At 33.3% G+C, this 22,213-nt stretch overlaps 3 protein-coding genes across 5 annotated transcripts; 1 reads left to right on the top strand and 2 right to left on the bottom strand.

The window, feature by feature from the left end:
• Window positions 1-1,197: 1,197 nt before the first annotated feature.
• Window positions 1,198-4,707, top strand: LOC110102673 (folate synthesis bifunctional protein, mitochondrial). Of its 2 annotated transcripts, none has more exons than XM_020831125.2 (3): window positions 1,198-1,447; window positions 2,409-2,507; window positions 2,575-4,707. In XM_020831125.2, the coding sequence occupies exons 2-3, from the start codon at window positions 2,432-2,434 to the stop codon at window positions 4,092-4,094; spliced, it is 1,596 nt and encodes a 531-aa protein (XP_020686784.1). In that variant the 5' UTR covers window positions 1,198-1,447; window positions 2,409-2,431; the 3' UTR covers window positions 4,095-4,707. The 2 variants fall into 2 exon arrangements, with proteins under 2 accessions (XP_020686784.1, XP_020686769.1); XM_020831110.2 differs by having other exon boundaries at window positions 2,260-2,507.
• A 5,230-nt stretch (window positions 4,708-9,937) lies between these two features.
• LOC110102691 (probable plastid-lipid-associated protein 7, chloroplastic) lies at window positions 9,938-14,311 on the bottom strand. Of its 2 annotated transcripts, none has more exons than XM_020831135.2 (7): window positions 13,940-14,306; window positions 13,741-13,859; window positions 11,128-11,250; window positions 10,848-10,946; window positions 10,693-10,737; window positions 10,519-10,592; window positions 9,938-10,148 (listed from the first exon to the last, which is right to left on the bottom strand). In XM_020831135.2, exons 1-7 carry the CDS (start codon window positions 14,184-14,186, stop codon window positions 10,064-10,066), a joined length of 792 nt encoding a protein of 263 aa, XP_020686794.1. In that variant the 5' UTR covers window positions 14,187-14,306; the 3' UTR covers window positions 9,938-10,063. The 2 variants fall into 2 exon arrangements, 1 of the variants encoding a protein (XP_020686794.1); XR_002303856.2 differs by having other exon boundaries at window positions 10,081-10,148; window positions 10,669-10,737; window positions 13,940-14,311.
• Window positions 14,312-20,234: 5,923 nt separating this feature from the next.
• LOC110102946 (RING-H2 finger protein ATL78) lies at window positions 20,235-20,940 on the bottom strand. The gene has a single exon (XM_020831471.2). It carries the CDS (start codon window positions 20,860-20,862, stop codon window positions 20,362-20,364), a length of 501 nt encoding a protein of 166 aa, XP_020687130.1. The 5' UTR covers window positions 20,863-20,940; the 3' UTR covers window positions 20,235-20,361.
• Window positions 20,941-22,213: the final 1,273 nt, after the last annotated feature.

Genomic DNA, 22,213 nt, shown 5'->3' with positions numbered 1-22,213 from the left:
AAAATGTTTTATACTTATTGGTATCACATTGTTCTTTATAGTTAAGTTGGATTGTGCTAATTTAAGAGGATATTTTATTTGAATAAAAGAATATTCTCTTTGAAATAATAAAATTATCTAATATCTAATATTAGATAAATGTATCATTTTACTTCACATGTACATAGATTAAACTCAATGCATGAAATCGAGCTTATATTCATAATAGCTCATAGGTAATAATGATTAATAATATATTTAATTGGATAAAAATTATGTTAGGATATATATAATTAAAATATTTTATTTTTAATGTGAAATTAAATTAGATATATTGATGTAAAATTTTTATTTAATTATTTAAAATGTAAGAAATATATTTAATTGTGATTGATTTGGGAAAAATGAAATATAAAATGTTTATATAACCTTTATGTGTTAGAAATATACATTTTGAACATATTAATTGTAGTACGATATTAAAATAGAATATATTTAAAAATATTTGAACCATTTTAAGGAATTAAATATGTTTTTGTCATTATTTGCAAGAAATGTTAATGTGAAGTTAAATTTTTTATAAAAGAACGGGATATACTTTTACATAAATTATTTTTTAATTATTAAATTCATTATTTAAATTTATTTTAGCAATTTTATGGAATTAAATATATATATTTAGTTAATATTTGCAACAGATGATCATGTAAAGTTAATTTCACTAATTAAATTTGATTAATTTTTTATATGAAATAGAACGGGATATTATTTTTACATAAACTTCTTTTTTAAAATTTTAAATTTGATATTTTTTAAAATTAATGAAATACATTTTTTAGGTTGATACCATCAAACCAGAATGAAATACAATAAAGGATAAAAAATAGAGTGATATACTAATAATAATAGTGAATAAATAGATCAATAACTATGAAAAATTGGAGTGGAATATCATTAAAAATTATAATGTTAAAATATCAAAAAAGTTTTAATTTGGCTCTTTTTCGGATTAGAGAAACAATATGAAAATTTTCTCAATTTCTGTTTTAAATCATGATATTAATAAATAGAAATAAATTATTAAATATATAAATTATTTTAATTTGTTGGTTGAATGTTTTTAAGCTCTAATAAAAAAATTTTATTAAAAACTTGAGTTCGGGGTTTAAGTTCTCTATAAATATTAAAAAAAAGTTGCTAATTAATAATAGGCTGGACCGTTCGAAGGAAATTAGCTCTGCAGGGGAGAAAGGCGCGGGCCAACTGCAAGAGAGCTTGAGTGCAAGGGCGCGACCGAGCGGGTGGAGGAGGCGAGAGCAAGGCGCGGGCGAGGTGGAGGAAGCGGAGGTCGTGAAGAACGCGGTCGGCCGAGGCCGTGAAGGACCGAGTGAGACTGGGAAGGACTGCCGCTTGTGAGGAAGGGGAAACTTTGGAGCTATATATCGCTTCTCCCTCCTTGTTGCGAAAGGTAAAATCTAATTTGATTCGTTCTTTTCCTTTTCTTCATGAAATTAATTTGGAACCTAGAACTAGTTCCTGCACGTAAGAATGATAATGAGAAATTTATAGATTTCCATGCTTTTGATATTTGATTTGCATAGAAGGAGAAAAACCTGAAATTTTACTAACAGAAACTATAATCGGGATTGTTAAGAACGAAAGTTAGTAAATTTGAAATCGGTTGATTCGTATTTTTAATCAAAGCCCTAATGAGAATAATTTTTAGAAAGGAAAGGGGAGTTTTAAATTATTTTTGTTTTGAAGCAAGTTTCAAGGAATGAGCCCCATTTGCCCTTCTTGTGACAAAGCTGACCATTTGACTACAAGTTGATCTCTTGCGGCCAACGATCGGGTTTTGAGAATTTCCCGATGGGATGTGTGTGTGTGTATATATATATATATATATATATATATATATATATATATACATTTACTCTCAAATGGGATGTGTATATATATTCTTATGATCGCTTTCTCTTTCTCTGTGTCAATTCCTTTTTTTTGGGTGTTCTCCAAACTATTTATGGTTTCCATATAAATTCTTATTTGAAAAGTATCAGTTTATCCGTTTGGTGTATGCTTTGAGTTGTTTACATGTTAGGTGATTCATGGGTTTTGTGTACGAATGCCTCTAGCTCCAGAGATATCATTGCATTTAAACTGAAATTCCCTTTCGTTTGCTGGATATATGAGCCCTTTATATTCAAGATATATGTTAAAATTCATCAATTTGTTACGGAAGTTTAGTTGCTAACTTAAGGAGCTAATGTACTTACACAGATCCCTTCCGTGTGATCTTGCGAGAAGCTGGGCCGCAAGTTTGAATTTTTTGCTCATCTTGGAGAATGCTTGAAGCCTCAAATTTTGTGTACTTGCATGAGCTTTCTGAATCTGTTCATGATTGATTATGCGTTCCTCTTGTGTTTTAGAATCAAGAACACTATTCTGTCACATGGGGATATTTGATCGCATTCACCCTATCTTCACACTCAGGTTCAAGCAGCTTCAGCATTTGAATGCCTCAACAGGTTTGCTTCTTGGTTTTCTATTGTGATTCAAACTTTACTTGCTGATAATGAGTCACTTGCATTCCAGAATCAAAATCAAGGATTTTCTCTAGTTGCTTGTCGCAATGTCCACTTAGGCAACAATCTTCCTATTCATCGGTGCCAATGAGTTCAGTACAGGCTCCTTTAAATCAGGAAGTAGTAATAGCTTTAGGGAGTAATGTGGGTGATCGAATAAAAAATTTCAATGAAGCTCTTAGGTTGATGAAGAAATCAGGAATCCAAATTTCAAGGCATGGATGTTTGTATGAATCTGAGCCCGCATATGTAACGGATCAACCCCGCTTTCTGAATTCAGCTGTTAGAGGAACCACTGGACTTGGACCAGTTGAACTGTTGAAAGTGCTGAAGCAAATAGAGAAGCAATTAGGCCGGACCGATGGCATTAGATATGGCCCGAGACCAATTGATTTAGACATTCTTTTCTATGGAAGTCACAAATTTGAATCAGATATTCTTACTATCCCTCATGAACGCATGTGGGAGAGACCATTTGTATTGGCTCCTCTCATTGATCTCCTAGGGATGGCTTCTAGTGATGATACTGAATCAATTTGGAATTCTTTCTCAAGCTGCAATGGTGGCTTATTTGAAGAATGGCAGAAAGTAGGTGGAGAAACATCAATTGGAAGGGAAGGACTCAAAAGAGTTTTGCCTATTGGAAGTCAGTTGTGGGACTGGTCTAAGAAAACACATATCATGGGGATCCTCAATCTGACACCTGACAGTTTCAGCGATGGAGGGAAGTTTCATGAAGTAGAATCCGCAGTTTCTCATACTAGAAAATTAATCATGGAGGGGGCAGATATTGTTGATATTGGTGCTCAATCAACCCGCCCCTTCGCTCATAGGCTCTCTCCACGAGAAGAGCTTCAAAGGCTAGTTCCTGTGCTGGATGCAATCATGCAAATTCCTGAAGTAGAAAGGAAGCTTTTATCAGTAGATACCTTCTATGCAGAAGTAGCATATGAAGCAGTAAAGAGGGGAGTTCATATTGTTAATGATGTCTCTGGAGGACAGCTTGATCCTGATATTCTGACTGTAGTAGGAGAACTAGAAGTTCCCTATATAATGATGCATATGAGAGGAGATCCATGTACAATGCAAAGTGAAGGGAATTTGTATTATGAAGATGTTTGTGAACAAGTAGCCTCTGAGCTATGTGCACGGGTAAGCGAAGCCGAGCTTTCAGGAATTCCATTGTGGAGGATTATCCTTGACCCGGGCATTGGATTTGCAAAGACAACTGAACACAACTTGGAAATTCTCATGAACTTACCATCCATTAGGAAGGAAATTGCTAAAAGAAGCTTGGCTGCTTCACATGCGCCATTATTGGTTGGACCTTCAAGGAAGAGGTTTTTGGGTGATATTTGTGGTAAGGCCAATGCAGCCGAGAGAGATCCTGCCACTATTGCAGCTACTACTGTTGGAATTCTAGGAGGTTCTAATATCATTAGAGTGCATAATGTTAAAGACAATTTGGATGCTGCAAAGATCTGCGATTCATTGCTTAGAAGGAAAATAGTTGGGGAGACATCTGAATAGCATGAATATCTAAAGCCTAAACATCAACGTGAGTATGTAAGCATCTGGAAATTTTTGTTTGAACTTTTTTATTTCTAATATCGTATTTTATTAGTCATGATTATTTAATGGGGGATTTACATACATACCACTTTTCATGTTATTTACATATCTAACACCCTAAATATCAATATTACATGCATGACTACCACCCATAGAACAAATTTGGGTGTATGGAATGAAATATTAAAGTTTATAGGATGGTATGAATGGTAGAAATGAATTATAGAAGTGGTATATTTGATATTAAAGTTTTATATGAGTGGTAGGCATGTAATATTAATGTTTTGGGTGTTAAATATGTAAATAGCATGAAATAAAGTGGTATGTATGTAAATTTATGCATTATGTGATTAGTTGGAATCCTTGGTGGGTTAACGGACTTCCACCTATTATTAGCCTTTTCTGTCAAGTTATGCTTCAAGTGAGCTAAGAAAATAAAGAATAAACTAAAGGTCAAAGATGGTTTATTTCTCTTTATATAGGGTTTAGATGCAGTGAGGGTGCATCATAAGATTTCTTGTGCAAAGGTTTTGTTTGGATTTATTTGCTGTGAATGAACTTTTTATGGATATAAATTGATATTGATGTTTTATAATTGCTTGAGATTGATTATGAAAATATCTACATTGTGATCATAATTTTTGGTGATGATAAAGACAGTTCTTGACATATATTGTATCAAAGTGGAATTACTTTTTAATGAATATTAACTAGAAATCTAGATCATAACTTTCTTAGTTCCTTCAATATAAGAAACAACAATAACAACAACAACATCCAGCCTTTGTCCCGCTACGTGGGTTGACTACATGAATCATTTTTCGCCATTGTGTTCTGTTAAAAGTCAAATTCTCATTTAAATCCAATAAAGAAAGATCATTTCTAATATTTTCTAACCAAGTTTTTTTAGGTCTATCTTTCTTAACATAAGTCAAATCTAATATCTCAACTTTCCTAACCGGTCATCAGAAGGCCTCCGTTTATTGTGACCAAACCATCTAAGACAACTCTCTATAATCTTATCTTCCATTGGAGCTACTCCAACCTTTTCACGTATATGCTCATTTCGTATCCTATGTCTAATGGTAAGGCCACTCATCCACCTAAGCATCCTTCAATATAAGAAACATGATCACTAATTTTGAAAGATTTGTTAGATTGAAGGCTAGGGTTGTGACAGAATGGTATCATAATATAGGTTGGATCTTCTGGATTTGAAACTAGTTCTGAACGTGTAGTTAGTCTATTTTAGAAAGTGCAAAACACTAAACTGAGTTATTTGCATAATCTATCACCAAGAATGACAAGTACTGATTTAGGAGTAACATGATAGAAAAATTGAGGTTTACTTATGAATGCTAGGAGTTAATTGTTTCATAGTTTCATGATAAAGTATTGTAACCCATAATATACATTCAAATTTCCAGGTGGAATTTCTGTTAGGGAAGAGTGTAATGACTCAAAAATTATAAATTTAATTAAGTACTATTAATATTTAATTAATGATAATAGCTTGCTAATTATGTTTGATTAATGCACCAATGAAATTAAATTAATTAGATAGAAATAATATATATCTGATTAAAAATAAGTGCCTGTTAGTTAAATAAGAGTTATTAATTAGGCAAACATAACAGTTGATCAAATCAGTATTAATATTACATGATTAAGTCAGTGCTGAGCCTGTTAATTTAATTAATTATGATTAAATAATATTTAATTACATTATTCATAATTATGATTAATTATTTATGTTATTAAATTAGCTTGGTAGATCAACTGTTAAAACAAAGTAAATTTCTGATTAAATATTTTCTTTATTTGATCCCATATCAGGAACTATGAATTGAACAGATTGAAAATGTATGAAAACAATCTAACTCAGGTAATTGAATTACACCTGAGATTGAATGAGATGAGGCTGGGGCTTAAGGCTGGAGTAGAAAGAAAGGTGGGAACAACCTAGGGCTGAGATCAGCCTTGAGGAAGAGATTTGGAACTGCAAGGGATCTTCTTTCTCTTTTCTCTCATATTCTTCTTCTTTCTCCTGATTCACCCAGTAATACACTTACTCCAAAGCCATCATCTTCAATGTCTTCATATGTATTACTTACCTTTTAGTTGTTTGATTTTTTGCCTCTATAAGGGAAGAAATATTTCCTTCTCTAATTAAACTATATAAATCTACCTAAAAATAATTATGCACCATCGATTCATAATATAAACATCATGTGCAAACAGTAGGTTAAGATAACTCTAATGATGTACGCATGCTGGAAACCCTTTGAGAGTATTAATAATTTGTAAGTTCTTGTTTACTAGTAATGCATTCATTAATTTGGGCAAAGTTGAATTGAATTTGGGAAACACTAATTCATTCCAAATATTATGAAGTTATTTAAATTCAGGGTTAGCTAAGTGTTTTTATCATGATAAAGAAGTTATACAATTATGTCATAAATAATCCTTTCACATTTAAACTTTAAATAAAATGATTATTTAAAGTAAGTGGAGATTTAATCAAATTAAAATAATCTTTGATTAAGGGAAAGAGCACGTAGCATGCCTATTATGGACAATGGGTTGGGAGGTTTGTGTAACCATGTCTTTAGTTAGAATAAACAAATAAATTAAGAAGATTAGCTTAGTAGAAGTTTAAATAATTTGATTTCATATTCTTAATGGCACTCATGCAAATAACTTATGGGTTCACAAGTGTTAAAAAGGGGGACAATATCAAGTTGAGAATTAATGACTTGAGTTCTTCTAAGACGTGGTCGGTGACTCTTAATATTTTATATGAACATCCTATATTTTTTTGTTTAGATTGCTCTTAGTCATTTATATGCACATGCAGGGGCAAATTTAGCATGGGGCCTTGGGGGCACGGGTCGCCAGTGACTGCTTAACTAATGCCTAAGGCTAGTTATGATTTGCCTCAAAAAAAAAATAAAAAAAAAAAAGTTATAGTAATCCTTAATTACTAAATCAAACCACGCTTCATGTTTACCGCCTAATTTATTTATTTTTTCCTTCCACCATTCCGCACTTCATTCAATTTTCAAACATGTACTTACTTCCAGCATTCTGCTATCAATTTTTCCCTTTTGCCAATCGTGAAGAGTCCCCTTGCAGCCCCGCTTCTTTCAAGCAGGTAGCTCATCAAGTGGCCCGAATAGAAACTCCGGATTATAGAGCGTGGTCAAACGAGGGTGGCGGAGAAGAAGAAAATAAGCTAATGTAATATTTATATTTATTTTCGTTAATTCGTTTTGCTGCACGGACCGCCTCTACCTCTAGGGATTTCTCATTTTCCTTCGCCTGCCATCTCTGCACTGCCGCATGCCGGAAATTCCTTCAAGTTCTTGTGTGTTTTTTTTTTAATTGTCTCTCATGCTCACTCCACTCTTTCTTCAAGTTCTTGTGTGTTTTTTTTTTAATTGTCTCTCATACTGGAACAGAAGGAAACAATAACAGGTTATTAGATCAACAACAACAACAACATCAAGCCTTTGTTCCACTACGTGGGGTCAACTAAATGAATACTTTTTCGTCATCGTGCCTTATTAAAAGTCAAATTCTCATTTAAATCTAAACAATTTTTTAAAGGATTCATATCATGATTATTTGACAAGTTCTACACTGGCTGTCGGCTATCTAACACAACCCTCAACTTTTCTCATTCAAGACTTTGGACCTGACAATGACAGTGTTATAACAAGAGTAAAATAAATAATAACTTGATTGAAATGAATTGATGCTCTCATGCTTCTTATGATATATTATTATGTTTTAGGTGAATACTTGATTAGTTTGATTTATTATACTGTCATATTGCTTTATTATACATGTTTTAAGAATAATGATATTCACCTTACTATGTTAATATGTTTATAGGTACAATTGCACCACCTTGTTATGTTGAAACATATTAAACCTTTGGTGGTTCAATGGCCTCACCATGTACTATTGCTATTTTTAGGCAGATTAAGCTTCATGAATTTGCTAAATATAAGGGAGCCAAGAAAAGAAAGAACAGCCCAAAGGTAAATATGGTTTTATTCTCTTTTTATGATATTTAGATGAAGCAAGGGTGATTCAATTGAATTTATTATGCAAAAGTTTTGTTTGGATTTAAGCTTCATTTGGGATGGCTTTTTTATTGCTTTCAAAAATAGCTTTTGAGCAAAAAAAATTCAATGAAAGATGTGAAAAAATAATGGTCAAAAGCTGTCACAAACGAAGCCTTAGTTCCCCTAAATGAGATATGTATAAACTAATGTTGATGTTAAATAAACATCATGACCATTATGTTATCCTGACATAAATATTGGTGTCGATAGAATATATCAAGACAGATGTTATATTAGAGCAGAATTCTTTTTTAATTAATATAAGTAACTAATCATGATCATTACTTAGTCAGTTCCTTCAATAATGGCATGTGGTCATTAGCTTAGGAAGATTAGTTAGATTGAAGATTAGGATTGAGACAAAAAAATATGATCATGTTATAATTGTTAATTTTGTCCGGATAAGATCTTGTGATTTTTCTCTTTTGAAAATTTTTATGTAAAAACTCTTGCACTTTATTTTCACGAATTTTCTGACCAACTAATCATTCCATCAAACTCCAGTAGAATCTCAGTAAAAGCCAGCATTAACTTGAGCTTGATAATGCTCGACTCAAACTCAAAACTCGATAAATTAGTGAATTAATAAGTCAAGATAGTACTTAAACACTCGTTTCTTATACCAACTCGGTTTAACCTCATCACAAGCTTTTTTATTGCTTTCAAAAATAGCTTTTGAGCAAAAAAAATTCAATGAAAGATGTGAAAAAATAATGGTCAAAAGCTGTCACAAACGAAGCCTTAGTTCCCCTAAATGAGATATGTATAAACTAATGTTGATGTTAAATAAACATCATGACCATTATGTTATCCTGACATAAATATTGGTGTCGATAGAATATATCAAGACAGATGTTATATTAGAGCAGAATTCTTTTTTAATTAATATAAGTAACTAATCATGATCATTACTTAGTCAGTTCCTTCAATAATGGCATGTGGTCATTAGCTTAGGAAGATTAGTTAGATTGAAGATTAGGATTGAGACAAAAAAATATGATCATGTTATAATTGTTAATTTTGACCGGACAAGATCCTGTGATTTTTCTCTTTTGAAATTTTTTATGTAAAAATTCTTGCACTTTTTTTTCACGAATTTTCTGGCCAACTAACCATTCCATCAAACTCCAGTAGAATCTCAGTAAAAGTCAGCATTAACTTGAGCTTGATAATGCTCGACTCAAACTCAAAACTCAATAAATTAGTGAATTAATAAGTCAAGAGAGTACTTTAACACTCGTTTCTTATACCAACTCGGTTTAACCTCATCATAAATGGGGCAGAACGAGCTATATTTTTTAGGGTGGACAAATTCATTAAATGCATAATTAAATATAAAAAAATAAAAAATGTGCAAGATTAAATCCCAAAATTGTTCCATTCATATGTAGAAATAAATTTTGAGGATGGATAAAACCAATTTTTAAGTTGGGGCAAAATCCATCAGTAAATCAACAAATTGCTTGGCATTCCTTCTTCAACAAATTTAACAATCTTATATTATATCATCATTTTTAATTTATAAATTTATTATAAATATGAATGATGTGATATTAAATTGCAATATTGAATTATATTTGTTTAAATATCATATTAGTGTCCTCTATTGTCTAAAATTGCTCTATCATCCAATATATAAAACTATAATACTATTCAATTCTCAAAGAATATCAATAAAAATATGGGTAGTGAAATATAATCTGAAATTATTTTGTCATGAATAACATGCAAATTGATAGGTCTTTTTCCCTGTAAAATTTGTGCTACTTGGCATATTTTGATACTAAATAAATTTTAGACAGACTCTTGTGCAACTCTCTCTAAAACAAAGATGGTGCCTTTGTCATCCCTTCCAATCCTCAGAGAATCATCAATGTATCTATCATAGCATAGGAAACAACCAAACAAGATTTACTGATGATAGTTCCTCATGATCTATATCTTGGAGAATATTGCATGAATTTTTTAAAATGATAGCCAATTAAACACTTTTATACTACATTACAAAAGCTTGGATGTCACGCTAGCTTTTCAAAAACAAGTTTAGGCTTCGTCTGAGACAACTTTTTTATTGCTTTATAAAGCAGCTTTTTAGTACAAAAATCTCTTGAAGAAAGCTGCTTTAGAAAGAACAATACTAAGTTTCTTAAAGTTAGTCAATATCTTACTGAAGAGAATAATTTACTTCATGATATGTTCTAATGATATTGCTTTGCTCAGCTCCATAACAAAATCTAAACAAAGGATACGTTATATCAAGCCAGCCTGCAGGATTGAAGATTTCAATCAAAAGGTCGTAGTTCTTCTGGAACAAATTCATTAACTGTCCCATCAAAATATCAACAATAAGAAAATTAATGGAATTTGTTTATTGGTATAGAACATCACTATTTCTTCACCTATAAGCTGAGATTGAATGTAACCTGATCAGGCGTGATGATTGAATTTTCAAGTTTGATGTTGACCCTCTGAGGCAATAAGTGTAATGCATTGTGAGCTTCAAAACTTTAATGTAGTTTAAGAAAAAAAAAAATACTTATGAACATATCCAGTTGAAGAAATTAAGAGTAACTCTCACTGTTTTTGATGCTATCGTATATGATGCCTCAATAGTTAGTTGTCCTGTGAGCAGCTTTAGGCCCTTTGCATTGAAATTGATCACATTAATGGCTCTCCCCTCCATTATTGAGCAAACAATGGAAAGTTAGTAACTTAAGAAGCTTTTCTGCAGCTGTAATGCAGGGCAAGTGAGGAGACTTTTATCTCATCAAATTGCAATGAGATTATTACTATTGATGAAAGAAAGATTTAGGTTTTCCTCAGTAGGGCAGCTTCTTGAATGAGAGAACTTGCCTGACCTTTGCTACATCTATTGTCTGATAGAGATCTCCTAGGCTGATGAAGTCACGTAAGCCAAGCTTTGTTCTCTTAGATCCAAGTATCGTAATAGTACTATAGATGAGCTTCCAACATCCATCCACCTTTTCTCTTGCAGAATATAATAGTTAAAAACTTAGAGGTTTTTTAAGCAAAACCTTAATAGTTGCAGCAGTGGCAAAAATAACACAGACATGTCACCTTATTCTTGCAAAATCATATTTGTTCACCATAGAACATTGAAATATTCAGAATTGAAGTTATCGTTATAGGAATATTTAGAGAAGATCATGCAATTCAAGAAATTTGAAGATTAGGTTGAAGGGAGGATGTTGGAAATTCTTGGAAGAATCTTAAGAGCTTATTGAGCTCTTCTTGCAAGAGAGAGAGAGGGAGAGGGAGGAGGCAGAGACATAATTTGGATGAGGAAAATTTATCCTAAAACTTTATTAAAATTTTCCCCAAATCAATACATCTCATACAATGCCTATTTATAGACATTTACATTGTTGTGATAACCTGCATGAACAACATATACTAAAACTAGACCAACACCTCACAATCTTCACCTTGGTCTAGGTTTTACAATAAAAAAATCACCTGTGCACCTACAGCAATCTAACTGGCTTCATATACTAACTCCACGAGCAATCCAGTCAAACCGAGCTCAATCCTGCTCGCGAATGATCTCCACCGTGCGTTCCAAATCACAGCTCCAGCTTATGCTTCGAATACTGACCCGCCAGTCTTCCTCGAACACTCATGCGCGCTCCAACCTCCGACCTCGCACTACACCTGTCCAATTTCGTGTACGCGACCAACCTGTCGCCTAGGTTCTTGATTTTATCCACTGCTCCGACGCACAATAATCAAATAACCCCCTCGCCAATCAACCCGTAATCAGACTTGGAAGCTCCACCTCAAAGATCTGAACAGATCTTTAGTAAAGAACAAGAAAAATCTTGAATCTTCGGCCTTCGGTCCAATCTTTAGTTAAGAAAATTGAAATCCTAGTTCCGGAACTCGCACGGCCTCCTGTGTGACATCCGGGTGACAGGTTGGTCACGTAAACTAAATCGAACAGGTGTACTGCGATGTTGCATGAGTGTCTGAGGAAGACTGACGAGTCATTACTTGAGTATGAGTTGAAGTTATGGTTTGAAACTCACGGTGGAGGTCGTTCACGAGCAGGATTAAGCTCGGTTCAACGAGATTGCACTTGTAGTTAGTATATGAAGTCAGTTAGATTATTGTATGTGCACATGTGGTTCTTTGATTGTAAAACATAAACCAATATGAAGATTGTGAGATATTGGTCTAGTTTTAATATAGGTTATTTCTGCAGATTACCACAACAATGTAAATGCCTATATATAAGCATTGTATGAAATGTATTGATTTGGGGAAAATTTTAATAAAGCTTTAGGATAGATTTTCCTCCAAATTTTATCTCTCCCTCCTCCCTCTCACTCTCTCTCTTGCAAGAAGCTCTCAAGATTCTTCCAAGAATTCCCAACAAACCTCCCAGCTCTTATACCATTGGCATTGGCGGTAGAGGGTTTAACAAGACCATAATAATAGAATTATGTTCACTTTTGTTCCTTTTATCTCTACCTCTCTTCCAAGAAGCTCAAGAAGAGCTTCTCTTCTTCCTCCATCAAGATCCTAAAAGAGGAATTATTGAAGTTGAACAATATAGACTTCTAAAGTGTATTTGGATGAATTGCAGCATCAGAATTGGAAAGGAACAATAACGATCAATAAAATTTTCTAAGCAATTAATGACTTTCTACACAATACATTGCTGTTTTGAAGCATGGAAAGGTTATAAAGACAGTAGGCTAAACTTCTTGCTTTACATTATGAAATTTAATATCATATAATTCGGTACTGAGGGGCTCCACTTTTCAAGGTCCATTTCCTTGACCTGAAACTATTAATTTTTTATTGATATTCGAAGAGATGGCAGCCTTATCTTTCTTGGCATTTCCATAGTTACTCCTAAATGAAACAAAGAAATGCTACTTGTTTTTACTCACTACAACACCAATTTTTAGTGCACAACAGCTCCCAAAGGGAGGATAAATTATTCTGTGCAAACGCCGGACGCAGCTCTACGTTCGGAGGCAAATCAGGTGCAATCACGTCAGCGGTATCGAGCCGCGATACCGAGCGAAGGGATGACGTAACGCATTCTGGTTGGTCCTTCGACGGCGTTCAACATCCTCATAGAATAATTTTTTCCGAAGGGAGTGACATAATTAGCACATAAAACTCTAAAAAATTTTCAAATCTGTTGATTAGTTTGTTTATGCATACTGAACCCTACATGTAAAACAACCTTCAAATCAGATAATAAGGTGTTAGAGAGTAAAAATTAAAGGGGGACAGCACTGGGTAAGATACATTAGTAGTCAAATTTCATATTAACTCATAAGTTTAAGCTTATAAATATTTATATCTAAATACACGCAACCAAATAATAGATTTAAAAAAAAGTTAACCAATTTTCCAAATAAAAATTTAAATCTCCAACATCAAGAACCCAAATGTGACCTCATTAATGAATTCTATATAAAAGCAGCAACATATACCTTAGACTGCAGGTGATCAGTTGGATTTGGTGTAGGAGTCCTCGACTCCAGCTGCTCCACCAGCGTCTCTATCTTTAATTTCTTCGTAGATGTCAGTCCAAATACTCCTCTATTAGTACCTTCATCGGACACCCACCAAACAAACAAAAAATTTGAAGTACTTTCGCTCTAAACGATGCAAGAAGAAGCAAAATCTTACCTTGCAATGCCAGGTAAAGCTCTGCTTTGATGTCTTCCGTAGTCTTGTATACTCCAGTTCCAGGAGAAGCTTCTGAAGCTCCGGCCATGGGCACTTGCTTCGCCCAAAGGCATCGTCTTCTTCCTGAGGAAGGAAGTGGCTTAATCTCCAGGCCAAGTGGGTATGGAAGGATTCCTTCCTGTTGTGAAGCTAAAACTTGCGTGAGATGGCGATGTAGCGGGCGAAGCACCGCCGCAGTGGCTGCCATTAGGTTTCAGCCAGAGATAGAGCAGGCTGGTATATGTTGAAAAACTTATAAATGAGATCTAGGCTGATTTTTTTTTTTGGACATTTAAGTCTATTAAGATAAATTTATGCACACATCATATTTATAAAATTATTTTAAAAAATAATAATCCGAAACTTCAAAAAAAAGAAAAAATCAACTTTCCCAAAAAATTAAAAAGATCTAGACTGTCAGAAAATAACTAAACAAAATAAAAGCAGGGCAAAGTGATCTGTATCTGGTGGCCACATGAGAGGATAACGTTCGCTGGAAGCCTGGAAGCCTGGAAGCCAATAGGAGAAATTGTAGTTCTACTTTGGCAGTTCAATTTTTTAAAATAAATAAATAAATTTTTTTTTTTTTGGGGGGATATAAATGTACGTCACATGTATATTTCTCAAGTTTTTATATCTTATTTATTTATTTATTTATTTATTGTTATGATGTATCTTAAAAACATAAAAAATAATATAGCTTTTATGCAAATTTCTAGACGAGTATGGATAGGAAATATTGCTTTTTATATTATTTGCTGATTATTATACTTCTAATTATGAAGGTTAAGTTCTTTAAAAAAAAAGTACTAAGTTGATGCTTGAGCTTGGCTTATGTTAAATTTGAGCTCAAATTTATGAGTTTAATTAGCTCTAAATTTTAGAAAAAGAGGATTGATTTCATTAAATATATTTTCTTAAAAAAAAAATTATGAGGGAAATAATATTAAGTCAATTAATATATGGAAGAGGCTAGTAAAAAGGTCTCATTTGTATGTATATATATAACAAATGTAAAGTATTCATAGCTAGGTGATTTATCTCTCACCATTCCCAACAAAAAATAAAATAACATATATAAAAAAAAATTTTGACCCAAAGATTAGACAAGAAAAATATTTCTCAAAGTTTACAAGTTGAGCAATATACACGTCATTATTTATCACTCGTAGAAAAAAAATATGATGATTTAGTGAAAGCATTAGCGGCCAAATTTTGATCTCAGCTCTAGCACATGATTTCTTTAAACATTGAACTAAAGAAGAGCAAAACTTTTACTAGCATTTAATACAGCCGTGGAAATCATTGGGGCGAAGATCTAGCAACATCCTCCTTATAGGGTATATATTCTTTTTTCACCGATTATTGGAGTTTGATATGAAGTACATTGCGTGGGATTCCTTTGATGCAAGCCGAAGGTGCATTTACTACGCCTAGGAATAGATGATGAGGAAATTAAGTTGTGCATGATAGAAGAGGTAAACTATTTGTATGAATGATATTATCATTAACTACTTATGTTAAATGAAGTGATATAATGGTATGTAGTGGAAAGCTGCTTTGACTTTTATCAAACAAGTATGCGTGTTAAAATGGGTGTTTGGGTCGAGTTTAGATCAAATCTAGAAAGGAATTATTCGTGACTAGTCTAATCCGAAGTCAACCCGATTATAGAAATGGGTCCTAAATCTAAACCCAAATTTGGCCCGTCGCAAACCCGGGTCAGCTAGACCCAATAAGCTGACTTGGGCGAGCGCACAACATGCAAGCATTCATCGAGCACGGGCAAATGGTGGAAGCGAGGGTCAAGAGTGGGTGTGAGCGTGAAGCGAGCACGATTGCGTTGGTGCGGGCGAGACACTTAGATCTGCCAGCGCAAGCGATGTGGTGCAGCCGCACGGGCCTATAAGCGCGAGCGACGCGGTGCAACAACAAGACACAGTGCACGGGCTAGACATGGGGATGAGAGGTCATTTTCGGGTCATTTCCAGGTTAGCAGATTGAGCCAGACACTACCCAATTTTTTCAAACCGGTCAAGAATTGAAACCCAAACACAACTGATTTGTTAAACGGGTCAACCCGAAACTTTTCTGGGTCGGATTTTCAATCTGTGTCATAAATTTACACCCCTACACAGAAGTCATCATCTATAGTACATGTCTACTATATTGTATTAATATTTTCTCTAGTTATTAAAAAGAACATTATTTGCAATATATATTTTCGCCGCCTTAACACTCCTATTTCCATCATAAAAGTCATATTTCATAATTCATATTTATTGTATTATATTAATCTCTTCCTCAATTATGAAGATTTTCATTATTTGTAATATACATCTCGCAAAAGTGGAATGATTTTTTTTATTTCTAGAGTTTTTCTATCTAAATAAAACTCAAAAGTCTCCTATGTGCTTAATATTTCTATATCTTTTACGGATTTTTCATTCAATACGAAGATGGTAAACTTTGCCTCCTTGAGCATACAACAAAAAGTATTTTTATGATATTATGTTTCACAAAAGAGATTTTATAAGCTTAAGGGATTTGCATAGTTTACATGAACTAAGTTCTAAATTCTAAAATCTATAAATTGAATGATTTTTTTAGAAATTTTAAGGAATATTATCAAGAAGTGGCAAACAAGTAATTGAGTATCTCTAACGTGTTAATATTTTCATAATGTGCTGTGTCTTGATCTACTTAAAATTTTTTAGCCTAACAAATAAGAACCTGCTCTGATAACAATTAAAAATAATTTGATGTTAATCAAAATTGTATAATATATATATATATACAAAGAGGGGGGTGAGTTGATGTGTATTAAAAAATAGTATTTTTGTGTGGAAGTATTTCTAAATAAAAAAATAATTTAGAGTATGAAAAATAACAAGAACAGTTAAAACTTTTTGTAAAACTTGTTCAAAAATAAAATTTCTTATAAATAAAACTATTTTGAAATAATAGTAAATTTTAAATTATTTTATCAAGCAAAATTTTTATTAAGAACACTTGCTTGTTGCATTAGATATTTTTCACAACTCACCAAACCATCACAGTAAAGAAATAAGACTGAAATTGTGCAAAAAAATACAAAAAATGTTAATCATTTATAGTAGTTTGATTAACTTGACATATGTTCACTCCTCGAGAATTTCACTAACTCTATCATTTCGCTTCCTACAAGATGGAAAAGCCTCTCTCCTTTTACAAGCAAGGCAAAGAAGCCGTCACGTCACGTCACCTATTTGTTGTGTACCAACTGTGTATTGGGTGATGTGGCATGCTCTGATTCGCCTCGGACACAGAGCTACGTCCGGTATCCACACATAATAATTTCTCCTCTCCTTCACGATTAGTGGAGGAACCCCATGATACTTTTCTCTTAGAAAAGCAACTTCTCCCTAGCCTCCTTGACTATATCCAAGTTTTCTTACCAAGACTCACTGGAGCTCCTCTCAAAGAGATTGTACAACAAACTCAAGGATTAAAGAAATGGATCAGATTAAACAACCTTGGTGAATCCCTCGCCAAACATTTGATCCCGGCCACCCAAAAGTTCTCTCAAAATGTCTCTCCAATCTCTCTCAAACTCTCTTTGCAATCTCTAGTCAAAAGATTTGTAAAAACTCTCAAAAGCTCTTAGGAAAAACTAACAAGAAGCCTTAAAAGTGCTCTTAGATTTCTTGGTTATTGATATTTATATGATCAATCCAAAAAAAATACTAAAAAATTTGTTTATGAACATTGTCAGCCTTATCATATATGTGATCTAGAGATTATACAATATGATTAATTCAATCAGCATAAAACACTAAAAATTATTCTTTATTTGATCATATAGTATGATATATATCATACAGTATGATTAGTTCGAATTTTAACTTAGATCACTGAATCATATTATGCAAATGAAGATCATCCATACAATGTCTCTATTTTATTGAACTGTACGATAGGTATAATACAATACGAAATTTACTCTGATTTAGCCCCTTGATTTTACGTCGTAAAGTAGGATAAATCTCTTAAAAACATATTTAAATTTTATACGGTGCAAACAAATGCGTATAGTATGATTATATCATGACTATGAAAGTTAGGCATCCAATCATATCGGAGCATTAATATGTAAGTTTCTAAAATTATGGCAATGTCCTATTAAAAATCAAGATTTTAAAATATATTGTTTTTGTCTTTGGAAGCTATATTATATTTCTATGCTTTATTAAACAAAGAAACATAGCTATCAGAGAAAGTTGTCTTCAAATTTGGTTAAGTAAAATACATATTAATATTAGATGTTATTTTATCGTTTATGTCTAAAATGTGTATTATTGTATTTCAATTTTTTTATGATAAGGACAGAGATAATTTACCCGTCCCTATCTTATACTTTTTCCTCGAAAGTTTTTGGTAAATATTATGAATGCACCATGCATTATTAAGGCCTCTATGATGTTTGTATAGTAATTTAGATTTCAACAAATTTATTGCAAAATTAAATGTCTCGATGAGATGAAGTTATTGACGCTACAAATGATCATATCCGACTTCAAATGAGCTCAAATAAAATGCTTAAAATTATATTTAGAAATTTTTGAACATAAATATATAGATGAAATGACTTCCGATTATATCTTGCTTATAATCAAATCGAGCAGTTTGACAAGATGAATCAAATGAATCCAAGATCGCTCAATTATGATATATTTAATGTATTCAAGTGTTTGATAAACAATCTATGAACATTGGGATCAATATGGGTCGTATGATAATGTTCTGGATTGTGGTTGAATTTGCTAAAATATTCATTCCAAAAGGCTATAAATAGGGCAAGCAAGCCGGGTCCTGTGCTTTTTTTAATTTTCAGGTTTATTACGTAAAAAAATTCTGACCTTCTATAGATTTTTATGCGCGTTCTTGATTTTTGTACAACACTAAGACAGTAAACTCCAACTCTGCTGTCACAAATTTTCTAGCACATAACAATACTTTTTTCATATATCCTATAAATTAGATTAGATCCGGCCTCCGGGATATTTGAGCTATATCAATATTATGATAATTTAGTTTACTGTTCATAAAAGACTTCAAACAAGTAATTATATTTACAGTAACATGAAAACTTGGATAATATTGATTTGTAACTTGAAAATAAAATTAATTTGATCACCTCTTATTTTGAAAAAAAAAATATTCTATGTGGATGCTTAACATCTTTCGGAGACCAATCAGAATGCGCCAAGTAACCTATGTGCTCGGTACTGCGGTTCGGTACCGCTGACTTGGCGCATTCTGATTGGTCTTTGGACGACATTCTGCGTCCGGTCTCCGTATAGAATAATTTCTCTCTTGTTTGCGCCCTAGAACCTGAAGAAATTTCAACAAAATATATAGAGCACAAGTGATTCACCCTTCTCTTATGTCTAAAATTTCGATTACATATACAACCTAAAAGACGTGTTTTTATTAAAAATTACAAAGAAAAAAATTACAGAGCTTGATCAAGACAACAAAAACTCTACATAATATAAAAAAAAAAACAGAAGAATTTGATCAATCTCAAAATGTTCAAAATAATATCACTGCAACATTTCCAATAAAATTGAGACATATTGCTGATTTTGGCTCACGGATAATCTGAAGAAAATCTACAGTATGATTTGATTCTAATCCTAATTTTTAGTTTAATTTTCTAGGCAGGATAAGTGCTCGGATCTGATCAATCGTGATTTTAAATTTATTTTCAATCAGTATATTATGAGTTCAACCACAATTCTATATTGATATTAATTCAAATATTTTTTAACACAAAATTATGTTTTGAGGAATGTTAAAAGTTACCCGCCAAGTCTTAGGGAACCCCCATCCCGGGTTCGAGTCCCCCCTACTACTGTCTCTCTCTTCAATAGGGCAAAATAAGTGTGGGCCCGATGCCGAAGGGTTGCCTCATTAGATCCGCCGAGAGATTAATTACGCCGTCACGCCCTCCCTTTATATTAAAAGTTTATCCAATCAATGATTGATTGTATCAAATTAAATTAAATACTAATGATAATTTTCCTCTAATCATATTTAGATTTTATTTTGAATGGCTTTTTCAATGTTTTATAAAACTATTATTTTAGTAAAAAAATTTCTTAAAAGCAAAAAAAAAAAATAAAACAGTGATGTAAAACTGCCACAAATGAAACTTTAATGGCCATTGACTCTAACCTTTCTCTTCATAAGAACCTCAATGAAAAGTAAATCTCAAAAAAAAAAAAAAAAAAAAGTTGAGCAGATTTAAAATTCTACTTGAGCTTAATTAGAAAGCAAACAAACAAGCTTAACAGTAAAACGGGCAATCTCGACCGAATTCCGCTTGCATCATCTACAGGTTATAGCCCTAGCTCCCGGTTCAACGCCTTCCAAACCGCCTTCTCCGGTTCAGCGCACTCGGCACTTTCGAGGCCGGCGGCAAAGGGAGTTTGCCGGCATGTTGGGCAGGACGATCGGACTGCGAGCCAACGGTCCACGCATTGCACGTGGAAGCAGTGACCGCAGTTTGGCAGAAGCCGGACCCGTTCCCCCGGTTCGATTTGGTTCAAACAGATCGAGCAATCCGAGCCGTGGATCACGATGGGCAGCTTCCGGATCGCGTCCGTAGTCCGACCGAGGTTTATCGGGCCAGGTGGGTTCCTCGGGCCGGAACCGCTGTAGAGGCAGCGGACGACGAGACGAACGATGAAGTCCAACATAAGCGCACAGATCATGACGGAGAGGAGAACGGCGATGATCAATATGACGTCGGCGCCGATGCTGTTTCCGATGGGTTTGCCGGAGTAAACGGCGTCTCCGGCTAAACCGGTTTGGAGATGGCGGCGCGAGTTGATGGACATGGAGGAAGCCGGTGAGAGGAATTTCTCAATTTTATTAATGTGATTTCGCAGTGAAGGTAAGAATTGGAGAGAGGTTTTTATTTATAGCGGAAATACCAAATCTGAGGTACACTTTTTTTTATTACTTCTTTTATTTTTTTTAAGTGCAGCCATTTATTTATTCTTAAATCAAACTTTAATTTAATCATACCTTGGGTCAGACTCTTTCTCTCTCTTAGATTTAGGCTTAGTTTGATACGGTTTTTTTTATTATTTCTTAAAATAAATTTTTTATTACAAAAATTTTAATTTCATACTAAAAAATTATTTTAATAAGCAGTAAAAAAGTCGTCCCAAAAGAAGTCTTAATTTGGAATAATTTGCTTATTGTTTCTTAAAAAAAAATTTCTAATTCAGAAAATTTTAAAAATCTATCAACGAGTGAAAAATTCGTAACATCTATAGCTTAATTTTTTTCTATGAAAAAATCCTTATTTAAAAATTGGGAGGCTGTCATTTTTTTTGTATATATATATATATATATATAATTTTAGCGACTAAGAGACCATTGATTGCTTGAGGTAGGGCAATTGATTTTACCCTAAGAACAAAGATCAATAAAATTTATTCATAAATCCTTGCTATTTTTCTCTTTGTTTAGGGAGTCATAAATGGATTGATATGTGAAGAGGAAGAAACTGGTTGAGATTTGTTATATCATCAAAAAATTATCTAGATTTGGCACGAATCTCAAGGAAAATTTGAATCAGAAACTACCGAAATTAATTTCGGGACCATCCAAACTTTGATTTTAGCATACTTATAGTCGAATCGAGCTTCTCGAAAGGCTAACCCAACGACACCAAATTCGATTCAATCTAAGCTCAAATGGGTTCAAATCGATGGTCTGAAACACGTTTAGAACCTTCAAAGCATAAGTTAGACGATCAAATGATTTTTAAATGTGACGTGCTTATAGTTGAATCGAGCGGCTCGACGAGACAAATCCAACGAGCCCAAGATCTATGAATTCTAACATTATTAAGATACTCAAATACACGATAAATGATCCATGATCTAAGGAATAAATATCGTTTGTCCATCCGAAACACTTTCAACCTATATTTGATCTTCTCATTCTTTACTAGCCATGTCAGTCTTAAAAAACTATAAATAGATCATGCATTCTTGATAAAAGAGGAGAGAGAAAAGAATAAGAGGAAGAAAGAGAAATATGAGATCTCTCTTGCCACCAAGCTCCTCCTCAACCACCGTCGGGCCATCATCGGACTTCTGCCCAGCCACCGCCGACGTTGGACTTCCGCCCGACCACCAAATGTCATCATACTACTGCCCGATACCAGACTTCCGT

The sequence above is a fragment of the Dendrobium catenatum genome, unplaced genomic scaffold, assembly GCF_001605985.2.
Source record: "Dendrobium catenatum unplaced genomic scaffold, ASM160598v2 fragScaff_scaffold_1117, whole genome shotgun sequence".
Classification (NCBI taxonomy): Eukaryota; Viridiplantae; Streptophyta; class Magnoliopsida; order Asparagales; family Orchidaceae; genus Dendrobium; species Dendrobium catenatum.
The sequence above is the reverse complement of the archived record's forward strand: the minus strand, read 5'-3'. Positions and strand labels throughout refer to the sequence as shown.